Raw genomic sequence first — 25,182 nt, 5'->3', positions numbered from 1 at the left:
TATTCTACACCCAAGGATGGCCATCAACAATGAGCACATCATTCTATTCCCAAATGTAAAAGGATGCTATCAATAATGAGCATAATTATCATTCTACACCCAAATGTCAGAGGTTATATTACAGTCACCCTGTAGGTCTGTTTATTCTTCTGTTCAATAACAATTTTTTTCTAAGCTACTGCTAGATAGAATGATTCAACATTAGAAGCTTTTATATGATGAGTTATGCTTCCTCCAATTTTCATATCTGTCTGATTAATGTTATAAGATTTAAACTAAGTAGTTTATCTTAAGCAAAACATCACATAAAGTCTCTTGCTGATTTTAGTATGGATGACATTTTGCAAGCATAAATTCTAACAAAATGGTATAACACAAAAAATTTATTACATAAAATCATAATAATGGCCAGTTCATGATAAGATTTCCTTAATTAGTCCCTTCTTTTTTTACTTTTACTGCTTTCATAGTCTCGACGAGAATCTTCACCTGCTCGTTTCTCACCACGTTTTGCAGTTTTTAAGAACTCAGTCAAATTGAAAGGATCTTCTTCATCAGCTTGTTCAAACTGTACAGGACCTTCCCTTCGACGACTCCTGTCAGTCCCTGCAAACTCTCTATCAGGAACAAATCTGAAGCACAATAATCATCTTAAACTGCAATTATTGAACCAATTTGATAGAATTTTTATTCTAAAATGATTAAAACCCATTAAGATTTTTACAGCAAACATATTCACAACTATTAAAAGTCAAAATCCACATGAGGAACAGGCACTAGATAATTTGTACAGGCTTTTGCTGTGAATGTTCCTAAACAGTTTAAAAAGTGAACAAAAGGTTGCATGCATTGTTGTGTTAAACAAATCCAATAGCATTACACCCATAAATTCTGAGTAATTGCAAAAAATCCAGAAAAAAAAACAGTATGGAACTTGGAACATTTGTAAAATAATTTCATGGCCACTCACTTATACTAAAGTTATTGTCTGGAAACCAGAAAAAATGTTGTTTTTGGTCATATCTGGCCCATAATTCCTATAAATGGGTTAATGCTGTAACCATAAAAATCAATTCCATTGAGACCTTTGGGATCAACAACCTTGATGTAATGTACAATTTCATAGAGATCCATGCACTTATACTTAAACTGTGAAGTAAACTGCTTGTTTTTGCCTCTTATTCCTAAAAGGTTTGGGCCAGAACAGTCAAAATCAATACGAAAAAAATATTTGCAGTATGAGTAGGTGAAAAGGAAGAAGACAAGCTGGGAATCTGAAAAGGGTAGATATGGTACAACTCACCTAGCTGTGAAAACAATAAACCACAAATTTTGTATGTTAGAAATTGAAGTTGGGACAAGCAGTTTTAAAGTTCATCTATAAGTCAAATCTTAATTTAGGTGCAATAATTTATAGATTAAGCCTGGGCAATCTGAGCCTACATTTTTCCTCCCAGCTGAATTTGGTTGAAATCCACTTTATTGTTTTTTGTTGTTACACAAAGCGTAAAATGAAAGTCAAAGTAAAGAGGCCATCACTAGAATGAGGAACAGGATATTTATTATCTGGAAACAAAACAGATAAACACCATAATTATATATAGAATTTACAATGAAAGCCAGTTGATTATGAACATTTCTCACACTGAGAGAAATTTCATAATCAACAAACTAAAGTTGTAGCTTCTGTTTCTTTTAACTTTTCTGGCAGAAATTCTATCCATCATCTGTCTATGACATCAACAAAAGAACAATGTTAAAAATGTCAGAAGGTTGCTTTTGACCAATGAGAGTTTGTAGACAATGCAATACAATAACACAACAACCAATTACCCCTTTCTGTTTCAACCAATCAGTGCCTTTGAACTCGAATTTCTCTAGAGATAAGAAGTATTTATCTCACACCAGTCAGGTTTGAAAATAATTAAAATTTAGAGAAAACAAGTTAACTTACAGAATAGACATAGAAACTCGAGAATAAGTAAGATACACTCCAATAAAAACAGGGCATATAGACTAGGTGCACCAGTAGGGAAGAATCCTCTGCTTCTAGAAACACTTTCTAAGTTGCTCATCTAATGTCAAATCAGCGATAAGTGAAAGAGAGAACTACATCATTGTGGGCAAGAGATTATCCAATGATAGAATGTCATCTCTGTAGTTGAAACTGAAGTTACATGAGCTGGCAAAGTGCCATTCTTTCATTTGAACCAGAACTGTAATGAAGTCTAACCAGAGTGGCACAATTGGTTCTCATTAAGATTGACGATAAGTAGCAACAAAAGCTCATTTTATTGTTTTGTCCAGATAAATGGAAAAAAATGAATGTGCCTTTGAAATGTGAAACTAATTATATTCTCAATTGCAACAAAGAATATCTTCTTACCTGTTTGTTTTCATCAAGGTATCGAAGTCATCACCATATATATCTTTGTCAATATTCTTTGAGGGCCTGTAGATGTTATTTGCTATGGAACTTTCTTGTCTGAAGGGTTTATCATAAACATTGTATGCCTCATCATCATTAAAGCCACTGTCCATTCCCTGCAAACAAATGACATCTTAAAATTGGCAAGTCGGGATGAAGTTGAATTTGTTGCCTTTTTTTACCAACAAATGACAGGATTGAACACACACAATAATAAACCAAGGTGCTGTATATCAGGAAATTTTTTACAGGTGCACAATCTTGTGATATTTTTCAATGTTAAGATATTAGCATCATGCAGTCTTATTTTTGCAAACCGAACAAAAATGAATCATTTCTTAAGGGCATTGAGGTCATCAACCAAATTAAATTTCAAAATATTCACATATATGGTTTCAGGGGAGTTGATCTTTTGAAAATTGGCCAAACTGAAGTTTACATAGCCTCTAATGGCCATTTTGTTCAATCAAACAGAACCATGATATATAGTGTAAAAGTTATCCCTTTTATGATTTCTGTCAAGTTTGGTTTTCATTGATTTTAATGAATAATAGGGAAAATGTAGGGACCTTCAAATTTATAGGAAAATATAGGAATTTATAGGACTTAATTTGAGTAAAAACCAAAACTGGAATTGTCAAATTTTTCCTGACTGTTTTAGAAGCCATTTCACACATCTGATAGCAATTTTGTAATGTTTTGAAATTAAAATTATCCAATTTTTGCAGCTCCCATCTTTTACATAATGTTTTAGTATGAATAAAGCAAAAAGTCTCAATCCTACTGCAATTTATATCTATGAAAAAATTTTTTTCACTTGTTTCAACCTTCAAGGTATAAATACATAAATGCAAATTATACACAAGGAAAATTGGCCAATCAGATGCTTAGATAGCCTCTGGGGGGCATTTTGTTTGATCAAATGGAACCAAAAGTAAACACTTTGTAGAAGCTTTTCCATACATTGTATTTGTCAAGTTTTCATATAGTTGAGCAAAATGTAGAACATTTATGGTAGAAGGACAACATATGAAAAGTGATGGCCTAAGCTCATGGGGACCTTTGACCTAGCTGACCCAAAAATGTTCATTTCTTGAAATCTAGGAGTTGTGGAAAGAAAGACACACAGGAACATTTCTTTATAATCCCAAGATATACTAATAACGAAAGTTTATCTGAAGAGTATTTTATTTCAGCCTTTATACACTATTACAAATGTATTAAAATTTCCTTAAAGCTACATTAGCTGCCAAATTTGTTCAGTTTTGATTCTACTGAATTTTGCTGATAAAATGAAATAAATTTGTAGTAATGCCATTGAAGCAATAAATGTCGATAATATCTACAGAATATTGTGAAAACAATGTTTTTTTAATCTGATCTAATTATTTTTTACCATTACTTCCGAAGATTGCTGACAGTAAATTCACCTGAGTTTAACCTTGGTAAAAAAAATAACAATAATGGATACACAGGTAAGCTTATGTCTTGTTTTCATTTCATTTCATCTATTTCTTGATTAGTTTTCAAACAAATAATGAACATATTTAAGCCATATTATATCGCAATATGTAAATTTCAAAAGGATCCTTGCGTTATATTCAAACTTGTTTCTTTTACAGCTTGAGTCTGTTGGTCTTCCTTGCCGTTGAATAAATGATTTTATCTAGGTCGACTTTTTGTCTTGCAAGACAATGAATATATAGACACATATTTCATGTATTTAATGCATTTTATACATGGATATCAAATGAAATTATACAGGAAAAATGAAATTTAGTAGAAATAATTCAAAGTTAAGGTATATTTTAACAGCAACAAAAATTTACAAAAATGACAGCTAATGCAGCTTTACAGACTGACAGTTAACACTCACTTTTTGCAGTTCATCACAGCTGTCAACTTTTTTTTCAAAGTACAATGTTAATAATGATTCAATGCAAGCAGTAAGTGCAAACATACCTTGCTAGTATTGAAAAGTCTCTGATCAAACATAGTTTCCTGGTTTCCATGCCCAGTGTTGGGCAAACCTAATGCAATTTTCTCACTGATATCTCTGTCTCTTTCTCTCTGCAATCTGGATCTACAAGAAAAAAAAACCTTACTGTATTCTTTATACAATGTCATGTGAATCATCATGGTCATTGTGACTGTAATGGGTCTATGATCTTATACCAGCTCTTGTAAAAGACAAGTGTTTTAATTTCTCTACCAAGACCATTACATATCCAAACTGTTCTATTTCAATGAAGTACTAAAAACATGTCTACAAAAGCTAATAAGACCAGTTATCTACTGGACTGGTGAACCTCAAACACATCAAAAACATGTTCCATATTTATAACAAGAGGCTCCCAGGAGCCAGAATCGCTCACCTGCTTAACTTTTGTCTTTCAAGCGCAATTAATTTAACAAAGAGTGGTCCAAAAATTTTGACTCATGAAGACTTTGGTAGGACTTATCATAAGGATCATTTCAGCAATTGAGAGTTTCTTTCTATTTATTATAGCTTTCAAGATATTGGCCGAAATCTGTAAATAAAAACCGTCATTTTTTATCTTTCAACAGCAACAATTCTTACAAAGAGTCGTCTGACAACTTCTATCCCTTGGATACTTTTGTAGGCCTTATAATAAGGATCATATCAGCAATTGAAAGAATTTGGCTAAACCTACTGGTTTTGGAGGTATAATAAGTAAAAAGCTACTGTCTGACCTCTATCTTCTATTTTAAGTAACAGCAGCCATGTTTTTTGATGGATCAAATATCCCCACAACAGTTCTGTGCAGGATACCTCAAGGAACATTCAAACCAAGTTTGGTTCCAATTGGTGAAGTAGTGTCAGAGGAGACTTTTTGAAAGAAATAACATTAAAATTAGCAAAAAAATGTTGAAAAAGGACAATCACTTCAACCTGGCTTCACAGATTAAAATGAAAATTTGACCACAGATAGATCTCATCATGCTGAAAACTTTTACCCATGTCAGAATTTGGCTAAACCTAACAGTTCTGGGGATATATGCAAAAAACTACTGTCTGACCTCTATGTTTTAATTTAAGTAACGGCATGTTTTTCGAAAGATCTAAATCAGTTCTATGCAAGGAACATTCACAACAAGTCTGGATCCAATTAATCAAGTAGTGTCTGAGGAGAAGAGTTTTGAAAATTGTTAACAACGGATGACGAAGATGACAATGACAACAACGGATGCCAAGTGATGGCAATAGCTTATATGGCCTACGGCCTGGTGAGTCAAAAATGGGTTGAAGACAGAAATGGCAGAATTTGGTTAAACAGGAATGTCCATCAGGCCTGAAATTGGATCCCACGATATGGGACCCTTAACTGATGCTGGATATCAAATAACAAGAGCCTGCAATAAGTTGTTACTGAGAAAAGTGTTTCTAAAATAATTGCCTTCTTGCCAGACCAAAATTAACCATACTATACCTGATTTTCACAATGTGAAATTTGGCCAAAAATCAAGACCAAATCAATGGGTCTCAGATGAGAGTTTTGTTAGACAGAAATAAGCTTTGTTAGCTAAGCAGGAACAGCCTAGATATGTTAGACGACAATAACCTAGCTATGTTCGGCAGTAACTACCTATGTTAAGCAGGAACAACCTAGCTATGTTCAGCAGCAACTACCTAACTATGTTAGGCAGGAACAACCTACCGATATTAGGCAGGAACGACCTAGCTATGGTAGGTAGAAATTACCTAGCTATGTTAGGCAGGAACAACCTAGCTATGTTGGGCAGCAACTACCTAGCTTTGATAGGCAGGAACTACCTATTTTTGGCAGTAATGACCTAGCTATATTAGGCAGGAACTACCTAGCTAAATTAGGCTTAAACTACCTAGCTATGTTAGGGAGGATTGACCTAGCTATGTTCCGCAGTACTGATCTAGGTATGTTAGGCTGGAACTACCTAGCTATGTTAAGCAGGAACAACCTAGCTATGTTAGGCAGGAACTACCTAATTATGTTAGGCAAAAACAACCTAGCTATGTTCGGCAGCAACTACCTAACTGTGTTAGGCAGGAACAACCTACCTATATTAGGCAGGAACGACCTATCTATGTTAGGCAGGAACAACCTAGCTATGTTCGGCAGCAACTACCGAGCTTTGTTAGGTAGGAACTACCTAGCTCTGTTTGGCAGTAATAACCTAGGTATGTTAGGAAGAAACTACCTAGCTATGTTAGGGAGGATTGACCAAGATATGTTAGGTGGACTACCCAGCTATATTAGGCGGAATCTATCTAGATATGTTAGGCAGGAACTACCTAAATATGTTAGGCAGGAACGACTTAGCTATTTAAGTAGAAACGACCTAGCTCTATTTGGCAGTAACTACCTAGATATATTAGGCAGGACTGACCTAGATATTTTATGGAGGAAGTCAACCAAGTCTTGTTAGGCAGACAGAGCCAAACTTTGTTCAGACAGAACCTAGCTTCGTTAGGCAGACACAATAAAGCTTAATTCAACCTTTTATCGGGTGCTGCTCTAGATAGATTTCTGTCTCTTTGTCTTTCTTTTTGTCTGTCTCTTCTCAGTTCATCTCTCTCTCCTATATCTTCATTTCTATCTTTATCTAGAAGAGATAAAAAAAAAATCATTCTTATGGCAGTAAAGGTGCACACATGTGATTTTGATACAATCGTAGAGGTCAAACCCTGAACAGTTTTTGGCAAGTATAGACACACCATTCAAACTTGACACAGCTTTGTGCTAGAATTTCATAGACATCCATTCCCTCTCACTGAAGATATCATCCAGAAATCAGAGAAATAACTCAGGTTTCTGGCCACCTTGTAGCCCCTAATTCTTAATTGGCTCAAGTCACAACCTAAAAATAAATCCCAGTCTACATTTAAGATATGGCACATCATAATCAGTGAAAGGAATTACCGTGCACCATGCGGAATAGTCACATTTCCTCTTAAAATGGTGCATTGAGTGACTAATGTGCCGCTTCATGTGCATGCATTAAGTTTCCATCATTGATGGTGGAGTGTTGTCCACTTCAACTCAAACATCACAAAAGGAAAGTGATCTGATGTGAAGATTAATTGACATTGACATATGATACAGAAATACAATACTGAATAACAAACATTTTAACTCTTAATGAACAATTAATCTGCAGTGTATATTAATATTATATTTGTTCATTTGGTCTGCAATATTTATGCATAGCTGGCCGTAGTTGGTATTCCAAATTTGTCCCACAGTTTTTTTTAGGATGGCCCATTGAAATTGGAAATGTCCAATTGAAATGAAGGGTAAGGGGGCTATAGTACCATTGGCAAAATTTTAATCCCAATCACTGTATAGTACAACTGAACCTCGACCCATTTTTTTTTTACTCAAGTTAATTGTCTGGACATCAGAAAAAAACACTTTAAAATAAGAAATTAAAACACTGGAACAATAATTTGAAAAAAAAAAAAATGCAGTCTTATTTGTCTTTTAGACCTATTTTGGTTACTAAATGAACAATGAAACTACCATAGTCTTCTACGTATACCATGCATTTTTTTTCAACTTCTTTGTTCCATGAGGGGGATGCACGGTATACACCAAAACAATGAGTTTCTACATGTTTTCCTAATTTTTGGGTCCGTAAGTTTCAGGAATCAGAACCGAAGTTGTCAACAAAAGACAACATCGAACCATTTTGTATTTTTGAGAACAATTTATGTGAAATAAATAAAGTTTTACTGCTATTTAACAGTTGTTTTATCCATCAATGCTGTTTTCTAGTATCTCTTAGTTTATACAAAAAAAACATGACTAGTTTCTTATTTTTCTCTCAAAACACACCATCCTAAATTATAAACTTCACCTGTGTGCAGTGGAGTGTTGCACATTAATGGGTGCGCTAACCTGTTCTTTGGCCCAATTGTCATTTAATTATCAAATAACAAAAAATCAATTTAAAAGGTGAAAACAATTGTCACTAATCCCTTAATTCCCTTGATGAACTGTTTCCAGATATCAAATAACAATACATAAGCCTGACAAATTAAAACATCTTTTTTATAAACGGTCGGACTTGACGCCATTGTTTTTGTAAAACCTCTGGTTTGTATACAAACAGGAAATGTAAATACTTTAGCCGACTGATTGAATGGATCCAATACATCGCTGCATCTTAATCAATAAATGGCTTGCAAATGCAGGGAAACATACACAATGCTTTTATTTAAAAGATTAATGATGAAAGGATACGCATATCAGGGAATTTACCAGAATCCTTTCATCTTAATGTGATCTTCTGCTGTTGATTTTCCTTGCTGCCCAGTGTGCATTTTACAATGAAACGAACTTTGTGTGTCAATCTTCCTTGCCAAGAAGGGGGTGTGTGGTATACCCGAGTGTACGTAATATACCGAAGAATACTGTATGAAACAATGAATCATAGCATATTTCAATAAATACATTATATATGAGTACTGAGTTATGATTATTTTGCTAAGTCCAATTTGCTGAGCCAGATTATCTATTGTCCCAAAGTGAAATGGTTGGCATCGTGATAGCCCATACATGTACATCTGTCAGCCTGTACATGTGGTTAGTTTTAATTAGCTTTAATTATTAGCGGTTCCTATAGAGTTAAATTTTTCAAGATCCTTGGTAAGCCTTTCTCCAATTTGTACCAAAAAACATTCAACCAAAATGACAAAATTTCATTCTCAAAATTCATATGGCTTCCCACTTCCTTTCTTATATTTTTAATTTCAGAATAAATTGTATACTTGTTTATATTAGCCACTTTCATTTGTCATAAAATACTTTAAGATGTAATGGACGTGAGCAATGCAGACCTGCTTTTGTAATGCTTTCAGTGTTATAGGTTTTGAGTTTCAGACAAAAACTTGTAAAAATAGTCAGCTTCGATAGAAAGTTTTGCAGGGCACAGCCTAATACAATCACATATGTCCAACCCTTTGCTGTCTGGTATACATACAATATCCAATACTGACAATTTTTTGTAAGTGGTAGACTAGAGAAATAGTGCCACCACTCCCATATCTCTGGAACAGCCCTCAGTGAAAACACTGTGGATATTTTCTATTATAATAATTTGAACATACGCTCTCTACTTTTGATGCCTGCTCTCTCTTCTCTAGCTTCTTGAGCTAATTGTCGTAATTTGTCTTCTTTTTTCTTCTTTTCTTCCTGAGCTACCATTTCATCTATCTTCACTCTCATCTCTACTTCTTCTCTTGCCTGTAAAGATATCAATTCTGCATCAGACAACTAATTACAATGGCTAACAATCGAATGAGAAGTAAAGTTATTATAGCCCTGCAGAGTTAACCTATTGACAGTTTCCGTCGGCTGTTTTTTTTTGGATAGTTTTACATATATTTTTTTTTTAGTTTGCACATTCTAAATTCACGATCATCTGTCATTACAACATTTCTTGAAATTTTGGCAAAAGTTTTAAATTATATTACAACTCATACGTGTAAAAATAGTAATATTTTAAAATGGCACAAAAATTTCCCTGCTTTTTGTGTTATAGGTTTTGAGTTTCAAACAAAAATTTGTAAAAATAGTCAGCTTTGATAGAAAGTTCTGCAGGGCATAGCCTGATACAATCACATATGACCAACCCTTTGCTGTTTGGACAAGTATAAATACAATATCCAAGCTTTACACATCTCTAAATTTGGATTATGATAAGATATTTGATACAGCATGGGTTTCTAACACAGAGTGAGTGTGTCTATAGACCTTGAAAAATAAAATTCGATGTTCATTTTTCATACCGGTAGTCTGGAGGTACCTGTCAACCAAGCATAAAATGAAATCATAAAATTATTATTTCGAAGAGCACAATAGTTTTTAAACTTTTTAAAATGTTCGCACCAAAAACTGAATTTTTGTTTACTTCAATTTCAGCCCCTTATATAAAATAATCAACATTATTTCCACCCCAAAAAATTATATTCCAATATAAGCTGGATTTATACTAAAGACTTTCAGTTACTTACTGATGATTTTTTTTCACAATAGAATAATTTTGAAAGGACTAATACTACTATAAGTATCACAGAAAGAGAAACAATTATTTTTACATAGATGGCACTAGGTCCCTTCTACATGTCATTATATGCAGTTAGGATGTGATTGTGTAAACTTTTAACACAGACACACATCTATGTTATAAGAAATCTTGCATATTCCAGTTGGTCATCAGCAATATAACAACATATCAGTGTATTATCAATAAAATTAAATGTAAAACAAGTAAAAATAGCTCCATCCCTCATAGACATAGCCTAAAATTATATTATCACACAACAAAGAGAAAACAGAAGCTGATTCAGATTTCCCCATTATCTAAAATACCATTGTGATCCAAAGTGGTCAATACAGTCAGAGAATGTTTTTTTTCTTTTTTTTTAATTTTTTTTTTATTTTTGTAGAAAGTATTTCAAATCTGTCGCATTTCTTGCACTTGTCCCAAGTCAGGGATGTCTGGTCTCTAAATGTCTTGTTTCGTTTTCACTTTTAGTTAAATTTTTATGTGACTTGAGTATATAAGGAACTGTGTATTATGATGTTTCAGGGCAAGCTGCTGCCTGCGCTGTGGTATGAGGGTTTCCTCATCAATAGCTTTGGGATGACAATTTCATCCCGGTGGGGTTGTTTTCTCTTTGACAAATACACCAAACCTATTCTCTTTATATTCTGTAATGCCAATGCCATGTTATAATATTCCTAGTTAATCTATGAATTAATAGTTCCACCAGTTTACATATTTCCTTCAAATTATATCGATTTTGTAGTTTGAGCATGATCCTTAAAATTTCCTCCACCAAAATCTAAGGGAAAATATAACCTTTCTATCAGCAATATATAAAGCTTCGGCCAATTTAGCAAAGTTCTCGTTGATGTGGACACCCTGTAATCCTCTGCCGTCTGCAGCCAGTCTCTTGTCTAGAGGTATAGTATATCCCTAGAAAGTAATTAATTGAAAACTAATTAGAACAATTGTGTGCTGAAAACCTAACAATAATATCTTAGCATGGACAATGAAGCTGGAAAAGCAATATGTATGCAAGTCTTGCCCACCATGACCTTTGTCATAGGCAAGACAAAAATCTACCACTACAACATCATCTTATAAAAAAGATAATAATTGGAGAAGTTCAAAAACATACAACAAACTCTAAAAGTAAAAAAAAGTTAAGTTATGCATTTTTAGAATGGCCAATATAAGACTAGTACCCTCTATTTCAGATCTTGTAGTATTGCCTAGTTATCTATACAATCATCACAGATATTTGTGTTACATACCTTTGCATTTTTCCAATTTGAAATACATGGTGGGATCTTCCATTCTTGCTGCTCTTTAACTGTGACCTGTTACACCAAAAACAACTTCCATCATTCAAACAAGAATTATAAAATAATAAGGACACATTATCATTTCTTATTTTCCATAAACCCTTGTTTTGACTTTTAAAGATTACCCTTAAAACCATTACCATTCCACATTTTCTATAAACCTAAGTATGCACTAAGTTTGGTCAAAACAATATTGGAGAATTCAAAAGTCTGTTAATGGACTGATGGATTGCTGTATTACAACATTCACTCCAGAAACTTTGTCAATTAGGGGGAAAAAAGACCCAAAATTATAACTTTGTCAACATACTTTGACAATTTACTTACTGCATTACATAACTCCAAGGAAAGTTAATTCAGTATGATACCAGGCTATTAAATTATGTTGTGTAAGTATAAAATGTTATTTCTGGAAAAGAAGACCCTTACAGTGAAGCACTACTGTATCAGTGTGATTTTGTCTTTCAGTTTTAGTACCAGTAATAAGGTAAACTTGATTTGTATCTCATTAAGATACCATCACATACCAAAAATCAGCTCAACATCTGTAGGCATGTAGGCTCAAACATCAATGGCCTGTATTTTCCTCTAACTACAGAAAAAAAGAATGACAGACAAGAGTGAAACTATATGCCCTACCCCATCATGTCAGAGACATAAAAATAGTTTTGAAATCTAAAAGAGCTGAATGATAAGTTCTTGGTAATGACAGTTTAACCAAATCCATGTTTACTTTTCTGTTAGGTGAGTGCATCACAGGAGCTGGTGGTGATGGTGGCCCTCTTGGAATCTTCTTATTAGTCCTGTGAAAAAAAAAAAGAACATAAAAAAAATCAAGTGCAGGTACTATGCAATTTCTATAAAATGCTTGCAAAGGAACATCTTGAAATGACCACAGAGGCTGAACCCTGAACAGTAGGGGTTAGTATGGCCATATCATTCAAGCTTGATACAGCTATGATTTTTGATAGTGATTAAATATTTGACACAGGACAAGATTCAACCAGAATCAAAGTGGCCACTATTTTACCCATTATTCATAAATGGTTCCGGTCACAAACCCTTGAGTTTAAGCATGAGAAATTTAACTGTAACTTTCAAAAATATTGAATCTGATAACTTTTATTTTCCATTTGAAAAAAAAAAAAAACAACATTTGTCTACTGTGAAAACTAACAAAATGTTTTTCAATAACATTTTCTTTCATGTGCATGAAAAGAGCTAAATGCCGATCAGTGGACATCATCATTTATAGCAGTGTTTGCTACACATGTTCTGTACATAGTTAACATTGTCATTTATAGCAGTGTTTGCTACACATGTTCTGTACATAGTTCACATTGTCATTTATAGCAGTGTTTGATACACATGTTCTGTACATAGTTAACATCGGGATTTATAGCAGTGTTTGATACACACGTTCTGTACATAGTTAACATTGTCATTTATAGACAAACAAAATAGATCTATTCATGAACTAAATCTTAATATACCCAATTAGTTGAATGATTTTCATCCAATGCTGTGCATTATTGGTCATTAAATATTCCATTATTTTGACAGTAGTTTACTTATTAAGCCAACTATATGACTTATATTTTAAATCAATAACAAATGATATTGAAACATCTGTTGACGGTTGAGTCAGATTTCTGGAAAGAAATTAATCAGGTACTGTTATTCTAACCATGGGGAAAACATAAGAAGTGAAATAACTAGACCACAGAAAAAGTCTGTTTTAACAATTACCTGGATCTAAAACAATTTTGAACAATCAAAAATTAAAGTACACTTACTTAAATTTAGGAGGTTCCATTGGGTCTTTCTGCACTTCTACCATTCTTATTACTCTCTGTTTAGCTCCAGAATTAAAAGCCATGCCTTGCTGGGATGGTGTGTATCTAAAAAAATAGAGAAGTTTAATTTCATATTGCAGAACCTATAGAAGGTGTGAAGGTGTATGTATCTCTTGAAAAATACCACTTGTAATTTATACTTTAGTAAAATAAAAAATACTCTGCAATTAAAATGTTATGATATGCCAAGTACAGATGAAAAACAGTAATCTCACATGTATATACAAGGTGTGATATTTTGCCAATTTTTGAATTTTAATGAAACTGCAAAAGCAGTAGCAAAGTCAGCAAGTAGGTCACTTGGTTTACTAATATCAAAATGTAAAGCAAATGGTGGTTTTGAACACACTGTTTTTACAAAATTGTTTGATTCACTTGTAATGTCAGTTATAGAATATGGCGCATCTACATGGGGTGCAAAAGACTTTGCCTGTATTAATGCTGTAAAAAAAAGAGCAATGAGATTTTTAGGGGGGGGGGGTAGGAAAATACAGCCCAAATTTGATATGGGCTGGATGCCATGTATAACTAAACAATGGTCATGCATTTTTAGAACATGGTCCAGATATACAAAGATGTGCAATAACAGAAAGTGTTTTTATGGGCAAATAGATGTTGTAATAGTAAAATAAAGAACTGGAATTTTATAGTGCATAGTAAATTTAGAGAGCTTGGTATGTCATATTTGAGTAATACAGAATTTATTTTCGATACGAATGTGATAAAAGATATAGAAAATATAACTTTTTATGTATACAAAGATAAATGGCATAATGATCTGAATTTAAATGATAGAAGTAAACTTCCAACATACAGGTTGTTCAAACAAGAATATGGCAAAGAACCTTATCTAAATATTAATATGCCTGGTAAATATAGAAGCACATTCGCTAAATTTAGATATGGTGTTGCGCCAATCAGAATTGCAACTGGTCATTATGAGGGTGTCGATGTTATAAATAGATTATGTTTAAACAACTTAATTGAAGATGAAAACATTTTATACTTAATTGTCCTTTTTATTTACTTTTCAAACTGAGTTATACGACCAAGCAAGCTATTCTTATCCTGAGTTTTTAATTCTATTTGATGATGAAAAGTTTATATATTTATTCAGTAATGAAAACATATGTTTTTATACTGCCAAAATCTGCCATGATATTTTAATTTAACGAAAAAATATTTTACATAGTTAATTTTTAAATTTTAAAAATTTTTTTATTTGAAAATGTTTATTTTACATGTTTCAAATGTAAAGATAGTCTCTCATAACTCTTTAAAGAGTGGTTCTCAATTGTATATGTTTTAAATGTCTGTATATGCTATTAAATTTGTTTGTATATTTATGTGAGAGGTGAGACTTTAATAAACTATTTTGTCTTCATTTTGGCAAATAAGGCTAATTTTAGGGCTAATTTATGGCCAAAATTAAGAATTTTACAACACACAAAGAACCAACACTGAAAAAATTTTAAATCCTTCTTTCATGTTTTTTTTGTGAATTCCTCTGATTACCTGCGACAAGAAAACATTTATAGACAAATAGGGTGTACTCTCTTAATTACAAAACAAGCAGTCACTGAAACAAAAACTGCAAGGATAATTTTGAAACTCCTAAGACAGCAGTTAAGTAACATGAAAATTCAGGAATTCACACGAAAAATAAGGGATTTTATAGGAATTCCCTTTGAATTTCAAGTTTTTTAAGGAATTTTAGCCAAACTGAAAATAGTTAGTATTTTCTAGGAATTTTAGGGCCCCTGGATATATATTTACCTGATATATTGTGCAGGTGCTTGTTTATCAGCTGCTTTGACAGGCATTGCTGCTGCTATTTTTGTGTTTACTAGTTTCTCTAGAGCATTTCTTGTAGCCTCAGTTGTGTCCTGAATCTGTTCCTCATCTGGTTTCTGCATTTCTGGATCATCCTCGTCATATTGTTTTGGTACCAAATCTTGGAATTTGGAATGAACAACCTACATTGAAGATTAAGATGACTTTAGATATCACATTTCCAAGATGTTAGAATATTCAATATGGCATCAGACTTTGCATTGGTCACCAGGGTTTTAATGGAAATCTTAATAAAAAGCAGTGTGCTCTCTTCATAAATACATGTATATAACATGTAGAAAATTGTGATTTAATGAAGAGGTAATAATTAATGGCATACACTTCATTATGATAATATGAAACATTATACTCTTGAATAATGCAATACCAGTAAAGTGTGTGACTGGTGCTATATCAAAGAAGAATGTTTCTAAGGCTTGTGACATTGGTAGAGTCAGACAAGCTTGTGACATTGGTAGAGTCAGACAAGCTTGTGACATTGGTACAGTCAGACAAGCTTGTGACATTGGTACAGTCAGAAAAATGCTATCAATCAATATAGCTTTATATTCCACAAACTACTTCAGTACAGCTCAAAATGACATTCCTTTTTCCTAGGCTCCAAACTCTAATCCTAACAACAACCACCAAAAATGTCAGACTTTCAAAATGTGTGAAACCTTTTAACATTATCTGAACAGAGATAGACCAACGTCATAACTTGATATTAGGATAAAGGTCATGTGGACACAAAATTGAAGTCTCAACAGAAAGAATATGAAGAATTATCATGTTCATTAAGTATATAATTTGTGAACAATGCATGTATTGCTATACTATGTCAACCATTTCCTGTTGACAGGAATTACTGAATCTGTCTTCTTTTTAAAGTTATTAGTTCTACATAACAGTCATTGTGTAGACTATGGTATACGAGACAACACTCTAACCAATAGGCAACTTCAAACATTGAGGAAACTTTATCCGCAAACATTTTCATTGCTGGTGGATGGATTCAAGATAAAATTTAACGTTTTTTTGGCTTTTTTAGACAATGATACTTAATTTCAAGTGCATATTCTTCACTATCTACCCCTGTTGTAGTCTCCTTAACTTTCAACATTTTTAAAAGATTTAGAATCACAAGAATCATGTTCATGTACTACCCTGTTGTAACTAATGAAGAATCTTGATGGCAATGTCATAATTACCTTTAGATTAGCTTCAGTTGTAAATATATGGTTTGTATATTTTAAGTCAGTAATTTATGGCTTCCTCAGGCATAATATAACCAAAAGTGAATCAAGGCAGATAACAACTGAACCATGACGAAGAATATTTGAACTATAATGACAAGCCATTAAAAAAAAACAGCTCATGGAGGACCATGTGATTGTTGGCAGCTGAGGCACTGGAGTAAAACTACTCAAAATTCAGAATAAGCAAATTGCTGTCTTTCAATAAAATGACTTCAACTGACCTTATCTTTAGCATGTCCATACTTTGCTATTGCATCATATTTAATCTTGCCATCTGTTCCCAGTTGAACCTGCAAGGCATTCGACGTACTTTTTTTCATACCCATATTCAATGGATATTGGGCAACATGTATTTCTGGAAATGCCCCACCATCACCAAAATCCTAAAATAAAGAAACTTTACATATTAAGCTTTAAAAGCCTTATTTTATAAAAACATACACAAGGTACTTTTGCCCTACATCATGCAGTTTTTTTTTCTATCTAATACAAATGGTGCACTCTGAATGAAAGTTTTCCTGTATCAGATTTTATTCATCAATCTTTTTGATAATATCTTGCATTAAATTTATAAAAGTGTATTACTGCAAGAAAGAAAACAGTAACTAGTAAGTTCCACATGGGTGTTGACACTATGACAAACATTTGCTATACATACATCTTGTGTTCTAGGAATCCATCCTTTCCTGTGACCATAAGGAGGAGCTGTCCTCTTTGTTACTGGTGCTATCTAAAATCAATAATTCATGATATCATTTATCTAACAGGGATAGAAAAATTTTTCTTCTGAGCATTTATCTCTAAAAAAGCTATTGTTACTTGTCCCATTTCTTTCAACATAATATGACATATGTAGTAGCCAAATTTACCTATAAATGACCATGTTTAATTTTTAATCAAAGTACAACAAATATTTTTGCATTAAGTTATGTTACAGAGACAATTTTCCCCCCAAAATAATGTGCTTGTTCTCCAAAAATCAACATGATAGGTGTTGATATGTCAAATTTTGTCCTTGTGAATTAATCATGTTTTGTTCCTGATATAGTCTGTAGTTTCCATGTAAAATAAGATACACTATCATAATATAGTTCTTATTGAACATTATACTGATGCATTATTCTAAAACACCTGGATATGGATAATAAGGCAGCTGAAGACCCCTTGCGCACTAGTATCAATGCCTAGTTTGCTACTCAGAGACCAGCTTTATAAATCAAAGACTCTTCAAATCTATTATACAAGTATTTGATGGCATCCTGGCTTCTTAAAGGAGTGTCAGAATGATATACATATACATTTTTTGTATGACCTGATAAGGAAAATTCTATAAGAATTTATGTACAAAACAGAAAGAGACATGCCTTGGCTGATCAGGGACTTAAAGCTACACCATTCTGAGACTGGTAGCCAATAATATTATTTATTAAATTTCTAACAAATACTTTTTGGAAGTTGTTGGGCATAACCTACCATTCAAAATTTCAAAAAAGTTGGTAACTATCAATTTGGATAAAAGTGGTAGCGGTAAAATCCTGAAAAATTGGGGCAAGTGTAAATTTTACACACTTAGGAACAGAGACTTGCAATTCATTATGGACACGAAAATGGTTAGGACACAATATAGCACAAAACTTGAAATTCAGCAAGTATTTTCAAAATCAGACCAAAAAATAAAAAGTTGATTTTTTGGAGTGTGTCGCCTTTGACCCCTTGTGACTAGAAATCTTTAAGATATCTGAAATCTCACTGAAAAATGCAGGCAAGGATTTTCATAAGGAATCCACTAACATTTTTTTTTAAAATTGGACCTTAAATAAAAAAGTAGATAATTCAATAAACTGTTATCACAGAGATAAGTCTCGCCTTTTAGATATTGTCAATATAATGGTGTGCTTGTTAAGTATTATTTTTTGTGTTGCTTTCATATTTTGTATAATAATATGAAATTAAAAAGTTATTATTTTTGTGTTACCATTATAACATGCACTAAACGACAGATGGATGAACATTCTACTTAACTTTTCTGGAGGTCATCACAAACCTTGCCACTTCAATACCAACCTTCCCTTTGTGGTTTGCAACCTTGTTATAAAATGTTATGAAGATAAAGTTATAGCGGGAAAAACAAGTGTCTACAGACGATGATAATGACGACGATGACAGAATGGTGTACCACCATATCAGAGATCAGTAATGTTATGTCTCTTTCTGTACTGTAAAAGTCTTCATTTATCATGAAAAATTTATGTTTTTTTTTAATTTCCCACCTTTAGAAAAAAAGGCTAGCTAATTTTTGATTGTCTACTTGTAAGTATATAATACCTGCATCTGTTGTCTGAAAGTCCTATCATCATCTTCCCTATCATAACGTTGTGTAGGAGCAGGTAGGATACTGTAACAAGACCAATGAATTATGACATCTCTATTTGCATAATGCACAAGTAAATGCAGCAACAAAAAATGTAAATTGTACAGTACCATGTAGGATGGTTGTCTATACTTATGACTGGAAAACATGTGCTGAGAACATGTGTTACAAATGAAAGTGGTCAGTTGACAATCATTAGCCCTGTGATTAGGGAAATATCTGAACTGGATGAAGTGTGGAAAATTAATTGTTTGATATTTTTCACACACCAATTAACCTATAACATGTGAATTACTTGCTACCTAAGTAAAATAGACTTTGTGCCTGAATGTATATCACAAAAGTAATTGATAAAATACAGCTTGAAGATGGGAACAAACAACCTGAAACCAAACCAAATTCCGAAAATATTGGATGTTACACTTGATACCAAACTGACATTCAATGCCACATATAGACAACATTCAAAAGAAAGCTAAAAGATTACTTGGAATACTGAGAAAGATTAAAGGGATAGACAAGGTTCCAACAAAATTATTAATTGAATCATAATAATCAGATATGTTTCACTATTTATTATGCTAGCTGCATTTGGCAAATCAGTAATTCAATACCCCTGGATAAACTGAAGATATGGACTAGCTCTATGTTTAAACATGCAATCAACTGCCAGTCTAAAGGTCCTGTAATAACTGGTGGAGTATAGCCACTGGTGTTGACAAGAGAGGAAATTGCAATGTGAGAAATAGCAAAAATTATTTCAACAAAACCACAGTACCAATCAAATGTAAACTTTACAACTGGAAAACTGACACCATTCCAGAAACATATGTATCACCAACAGGGTAAATGGAAAAAGAAACATCAATAAATGTTTATAACATTGAACAACAATTAGAAAGCAGAGGAATGCAAGCAATTAGAAATCCACCTGTGTATAGGGCAACATTGGAAAGCTAAACAATAGGACCAAAGAACAAGCTACATGTAATGAAGGTAAAAACATCTTCCTGAATACCGTATATAAAAATGTACTTGAGTACAAGTCAATCCACCTTCTGGAACCTAGTCTTGACCCCTTTATACGTTGTAAGAGTAATCAGGGGAACAAAGGTTATAGCGGTAATCAAAAGAATGCAACCCAAGGACAAAGACCAGACATGGAAAACAGACATACAAAACAAAGAACACAAAGTAACTAAAATCATACACACAAAGCAACAAAAGCAAATGAGCAACTCTGACTCCACTAAAAACTGGGAGAATAGACCAGGTGCACCGATAGGGTAAGCATCCTCTGCTTTTCTAGAAACACCCACCAAGTTGCTCGTAAAAAGTCAAGTCTGGGGCTGACAAAAGAGGAAAGTTGACTTCTCACATCTGCATCCTTAACATTCCATAATTACACTGAGTATACCTGTTTGTTTTGATAACTTCATTAAATATTGAAATAAATAATTACAAGCCAGAGTTGTTTTAATAGTAGTAAGAACATGTAATTATTTTTGTCACAAAATATGGCACGCTACTCGGTCATGTTTCTATTACACCTTTGGGTAAGTGTACACAAGTAAAAATTAATACACAAAATGGATGTGCGGGAAATACAAATAAAATCATAAAAGTTCAGTATTGTGGCAAGATAAAGACCAAACAGAAAATATTCTTTTATTGTATCATATTTTAGCTGTAAAAGGTAGAGATGAAGACAGTCTTCCTAAAACTGACATTTACAATTAAACATTGGGGTAAAGGGTGCCAGTCTGGCTGTTCAATGCACATGGTTCAATGTTGGTTGTTTATCAGGCTTTAGACATTTTCATGCTGAAAACTTTAGTTCATAAGCTAGATCAGATTAGTCAGAACCCTTCCTAGTAGTTAAAAATTTAGTCTAAAAAATCTTACTTACAATGTATATGTGAGTATATACAGTAAAATTGATAATTTACCTCCAAATTCTGCTCAGATTTTAACAATGGTTCATGCACAGTGCTCAAGCTACTTGAAAAAAAAGGGAGAAGTGACTTCTCTTTCAGAGACACTAAGGAGAAGTGAGGAGTGATCAAGAAGTGAATGTGTACGTGCATCATTTACTAATTTTTTTTTTTAATGATATGTGTTACATGTTACTTACATGCACACAATAAAAGCAGGCATTTTTATATTACAAGTTTATTTTCTTATATCTTACATTACTTTTTCTTTAAGCTACATGTGTAAGTAACTAAATATTTTGGACAAAAGGAAATCAGCCTGCTGCCTGAATGATTGGCTGTATTATAAATTCATGAAATTGAATTTCTAATCTATACCTCTACCCCTTACCAAATTTATTACAGCAAAATTAATACAAGATTGAGTAAAGCAAAGCTACTTGCAATGCATTGTCCTAATGATTTTGTCTTTTTTCGGCAGCACTGGAATAGAAAGAAAACTTCAAGCAGTGACATTATGTTGGTATTTTCATTAGTTTTGTTTTTTCCCTGGTCCCACTAAACCCATAACGATTTCTTACTCAAAATATCCAATCTCTTGATATAAATTGATCAAGAATATCAATAATCATGTTCAAAATATATTACTGACAAATCAAGACTGAAACTTTATTGACACATATTGTATCGGTCAGTACTAACTTGTCTCAAGCGTAAGAAATGTTCTGTTGAAATGAAGAATTTACTGTTCAGTTATGAAACAAGATCAAAAGAAACGCTTTGGGTTTTATCAATAGAGATAAATTTAACCGATGTCCCAAGAAACCACACAAAAATTTGCACATTTGGTACAGAAAAGATAAAAGTGAATTATTGTAAACTGAAGTGAAGAATGTTCATTCTGTATCCTGTCGTTTGAAACAAAAAGCAGATTAGAATACTTCTTTGACACCAAATATTCGATAGATTTCAAAGATTTTTACAATTTATGTTCTTGAACGGGAGCCAATTTGCCCAGTAGCATGAGGCCTGCATTGCATTGGGATCCCTGGAATGCATTATGAATCAGACCATGACAAAATCGGACTACTGGCACACAAAATTGGACCATAGCAGAATCAGAACAATATATTTAATTTTTTATGCTTGCTCACTATTTATTAGTTTGAACAAGGATTTTTTTTACCAGAATTGCAATTATTATAGTGGTTTGAAATTATGAAATGAAAATGGCTATTTGAGTGTTTGAATGTGTGATTTTCTAGTCACATATTTTTCTTATTTAAAAAAATCAGAAAGGCATTTTTTGCCAAGGTTGTGAAATATGGTTCCATCTCAAATGTATGTTACTATAAATTTATCAGATTCTGATAATGACTGGTATTGTCAAATTTGCTATATGCCATAATTCTCAGACTCTTACTTTTACAACAAAACCATGGAAATGGAAAGTTCCTTGAGCAGCGATTATCTCCCCTTAGAAGAATTGTCAACTTCTGACATAAACATTAGCTTGTGTGAATGACAATGAATTTACTAATGATTTTATTAAGATTCATGATAAAATGTCTGTTAAATGTGAAAATCTGATATTTTTAGGAGACATGAACTATGATCTACCAAATGATTATAAGTGCCAACCATTGTCTGAAATTTGTGATGTATGTAATTTAGAGAATATTGTAAAAGATTTTACATGTTTTACTAAAGGTGCTAATCCATCCCTTAGTGACGTAATATTTACAAATAGTATACAATATTTACAGAACATGATCAATTTTAACTGTGGATTAAGTGATGTCCATAATTTTATAGGCATACAAATAAAGGGAATATACCAGCTATGACAAGATCTCATAAATCATATAGAAGCTTTAAAGATTTCAATCATGAAGCTTTCTTACTAGAGTTAAAAAATTCTAACAAAACAAGGACATAAACAAAGCTTCTGATATCTTTGAACACAAATTAGTTAGAGCTGTAGACAAATATATATATGTGTAACAACAAAAAACAACATGCAAGACTGCACCATTTATGAATAAAAATTTTCGTCATGCTATCTACAAAAAAAAAATGCTACACAATATATACATCAAATTTAAAACCAAAACGAACTGGGAAAACTATCGCCAGCAAGAAATTATGTAAATAAAATAAAAAAGCCATCAATAAGAAATTATTTTATTGAAAGATGCATTGTTGGCCCAAACAAAAAGATTTTTGGCCCACATATAGCCATTTTTAACCAACCAAGGCAGCGATTTTGATACAAATGTTGTACTATGTGATAGTAATGAAAATATTATTAAAGATCAGACCATGGTAGCAGAAAATTTTTATGATTTTTTTGTTTTTTTTTGGTAATTGTAGCTCAAAATATGGGTAACAGCAGCTGTAAGGTAGACAAAGATCATCCATGTGTCAGAAGTATACATGAAAATTGTAAACAAGAAGGTAAATTGCATCTTCATGATATTAGTAATGATTTTGTAGAGAAACAATTAAATAAAATTAATATCAACAAAGTCACTGGCAAAGATGGTATTTCAGTAAAGGTTTTAAACCAAGCTAAGCCTGTTATTGTGGAATCCATTACAGTTATGTAAGCTAGTAATAGTGGAATCCATTACAGTTATGTAAGCCTGTTATTGTGGAACCCATTACAGTTATGTAAGCCTGTAATTGTGGAACCCATTACAGTTATGTAAGCCTGTTATTGTGGAACCCATTACAGTCATGTAAGCCTGTAATTGTGGAACCCATTACAGTTATGATAAATAAATCCAGCTAAGCCTATAATAGTGGAACCCATTACAGTTATGTAAGCCTGTAATCGTGGAACCCATTACAGTTGTGTAAGCCTGTTATTGTGGAACCCATTACAGTTATGTAAGCCTGTAATGATGGAACCTATTCCAGTTATGATAAATACATCTTTAGAAGAAGCTTTTTTTAAAAATAAGTTAAAGGAAGCTCAGGTAGTGCTCCTCCATAAGATAGCTTAGGTAGTGCCCCTCCATAAAAATAACAGTCAGTTGGAGGTGGGAAATTACAGACCTGTCAGTATACTGCCAGTGGTATCAAAGTTTTTCAAAAAGGCCATATACCAGCAGCTCACAGACTATTTTTAAAACATTTTTCATGTGTCACTGTCTGCTTTTAGGCCGGGTATGGTTGTGATACAGCACTCTAAAAAATAATTGAGGACACAAGTGGTTGATAAAAACCTATATGTTGCTGCTGTGCACCTGTCAAAAGCCTTCGATTACTTACCACATGATCTTTCATTATTAGAACTACAAGTATATGGGCTGTCTTCATGCACTTTAAGGCTTGTTTAAAGTTACTTATCAGAACGAAAACAATGTGTAAAACTTGGTGTAAATTTTAGTACATGGAAAGATATCTATAAAGGAGTACCCTGAGGGTCTATACTAGGACATGTATTATTCAATATATTTTTAAATGACATTTTTAATTTTTTGAATGTAAGTACCTTATATAATTATGCAGATGATAATACTTTTCCAATCAGGAAAAGACCTAGAAGGATTAGTCAAAACTCTTTGAAAAGGAAAGTAAAATTTTGATAAATTGGTTAGGAGATAATCAAATGAAGGCTAATCCTGACCAGACAATTGCCATAGGGAAAAAGACTAAAAATGGGGATAGAAAATTAAATTTAGACGGCTATGAAATTAAATGCGAGGAAAAAGTCAAATTCCCTGGTGTGACAATGGACTATCAACTTAAATTTGATAACTGTTGATAAACATGTATCCAACATATGTAGAAAAGCTTCAAGGCAGCTAAATGTTCTGAAACGTATTGGAAACCATTTAACAAAATTGGGAAGTCTAGTCATCTACTATTCTTTCATCGTGTCAAACTTTAATGATTGTCCAGTTATTTGTAATTTCTGTGGGCAGGTGAATACTTAAAAAACTGGAAAAAATTCAAGAGGTGCCTTGAGATATAATTACGAAGACTATAACAGTGCTTATGAAATTTTACTTCAGAAATCTGGTCTACCAAATTAAAAAAAAGGAGATTACGAACAATGGCTACAGTTTTTAAAGTACTATTCAAACAGTCTCCTCCATACTAACATGATATAATTA

The 25,182-nt window shown here is 32.8% G+C and overlaps 1 protein-coding gene across 1 annotated transcript in view; it reads right to left on the bottom strand.

Annotated features, from left to right (window-relative positions):
* Window positions 1-368: 368 nt before the first annotated feature.
* Window positions 369-25,182, bottom strand: part of LOC148623487 (SNW domain-containing protein 1-like) — a 32,040-nt gene continuing 7,226 nt past the window's right edge. The window contains exons 2-14 of the mRNA XM_088565321.1: window positions 19,079-19,148; window positions 17,412-17,483; window positions 16,975-17,136; window positions 15,438-15,637; window positions 13,602-13,706; window positions 12,539-12,608; window positions 11,755-11,820; window positions 11,297-11,413; window positions 9,540-9,675; window positions 6,928-7,033; window positions 4,391-4,511; window positions 2,387-2,544; window positions 369-632 (exon numbers count right to left, since the gene is read on the bottom strand). Coding sequence (XP_088421447.1) covers window positions 434-632; window positions 2,387-2,544; window positions 4,391-4,511; window positions 6,928-7,033; window positions 9,540-9,675; window positions 11,297-11,413; window positions 11,755-11,820; window positions 12,539-12,608; window positions 13,602-13,706; window positions 15,438-15,637; window positions 16,975-17,136; window positions 17,412-17,483; window positions 19,079-19,148 — 1,582 coding nt within the window. The 3' untranslated portion in view covers window positions 369-433. The remainder of the gene's footprint in view (window positions 633-2,386; window positions 2,545-4,390; window positions 4,512-6,927; window positions 7,034-9,539; window positions 9,676-11,296; window positions 11,414-11,754; window positions 11,821-12,538; window positions 12,609-13,601; window positions 13,707-15,437; window positions 15,638-16,974; window positions 17,137-17,411; window positions 17,484-19,078; window positions 19,149-25,182) is intronic.

Source organism: Perna viridis, chromosome 2 (assembly GCF_037379345.1).
Source record: "Perna viridis isolate PV_CMFRI_1.1 ecotype Kerala chromosome 2, ASM3737934v1, whole genome shotgun sequence".
Lineage (NCBI taxonomy): Eukaryota > Metazoa > Mollusca > Bivalvia > Mytilida > Mytilidae > Perna > Perna viridis.
This window is presented reverse-complemented; position numbering and strand designations above follow the sequence as displayed.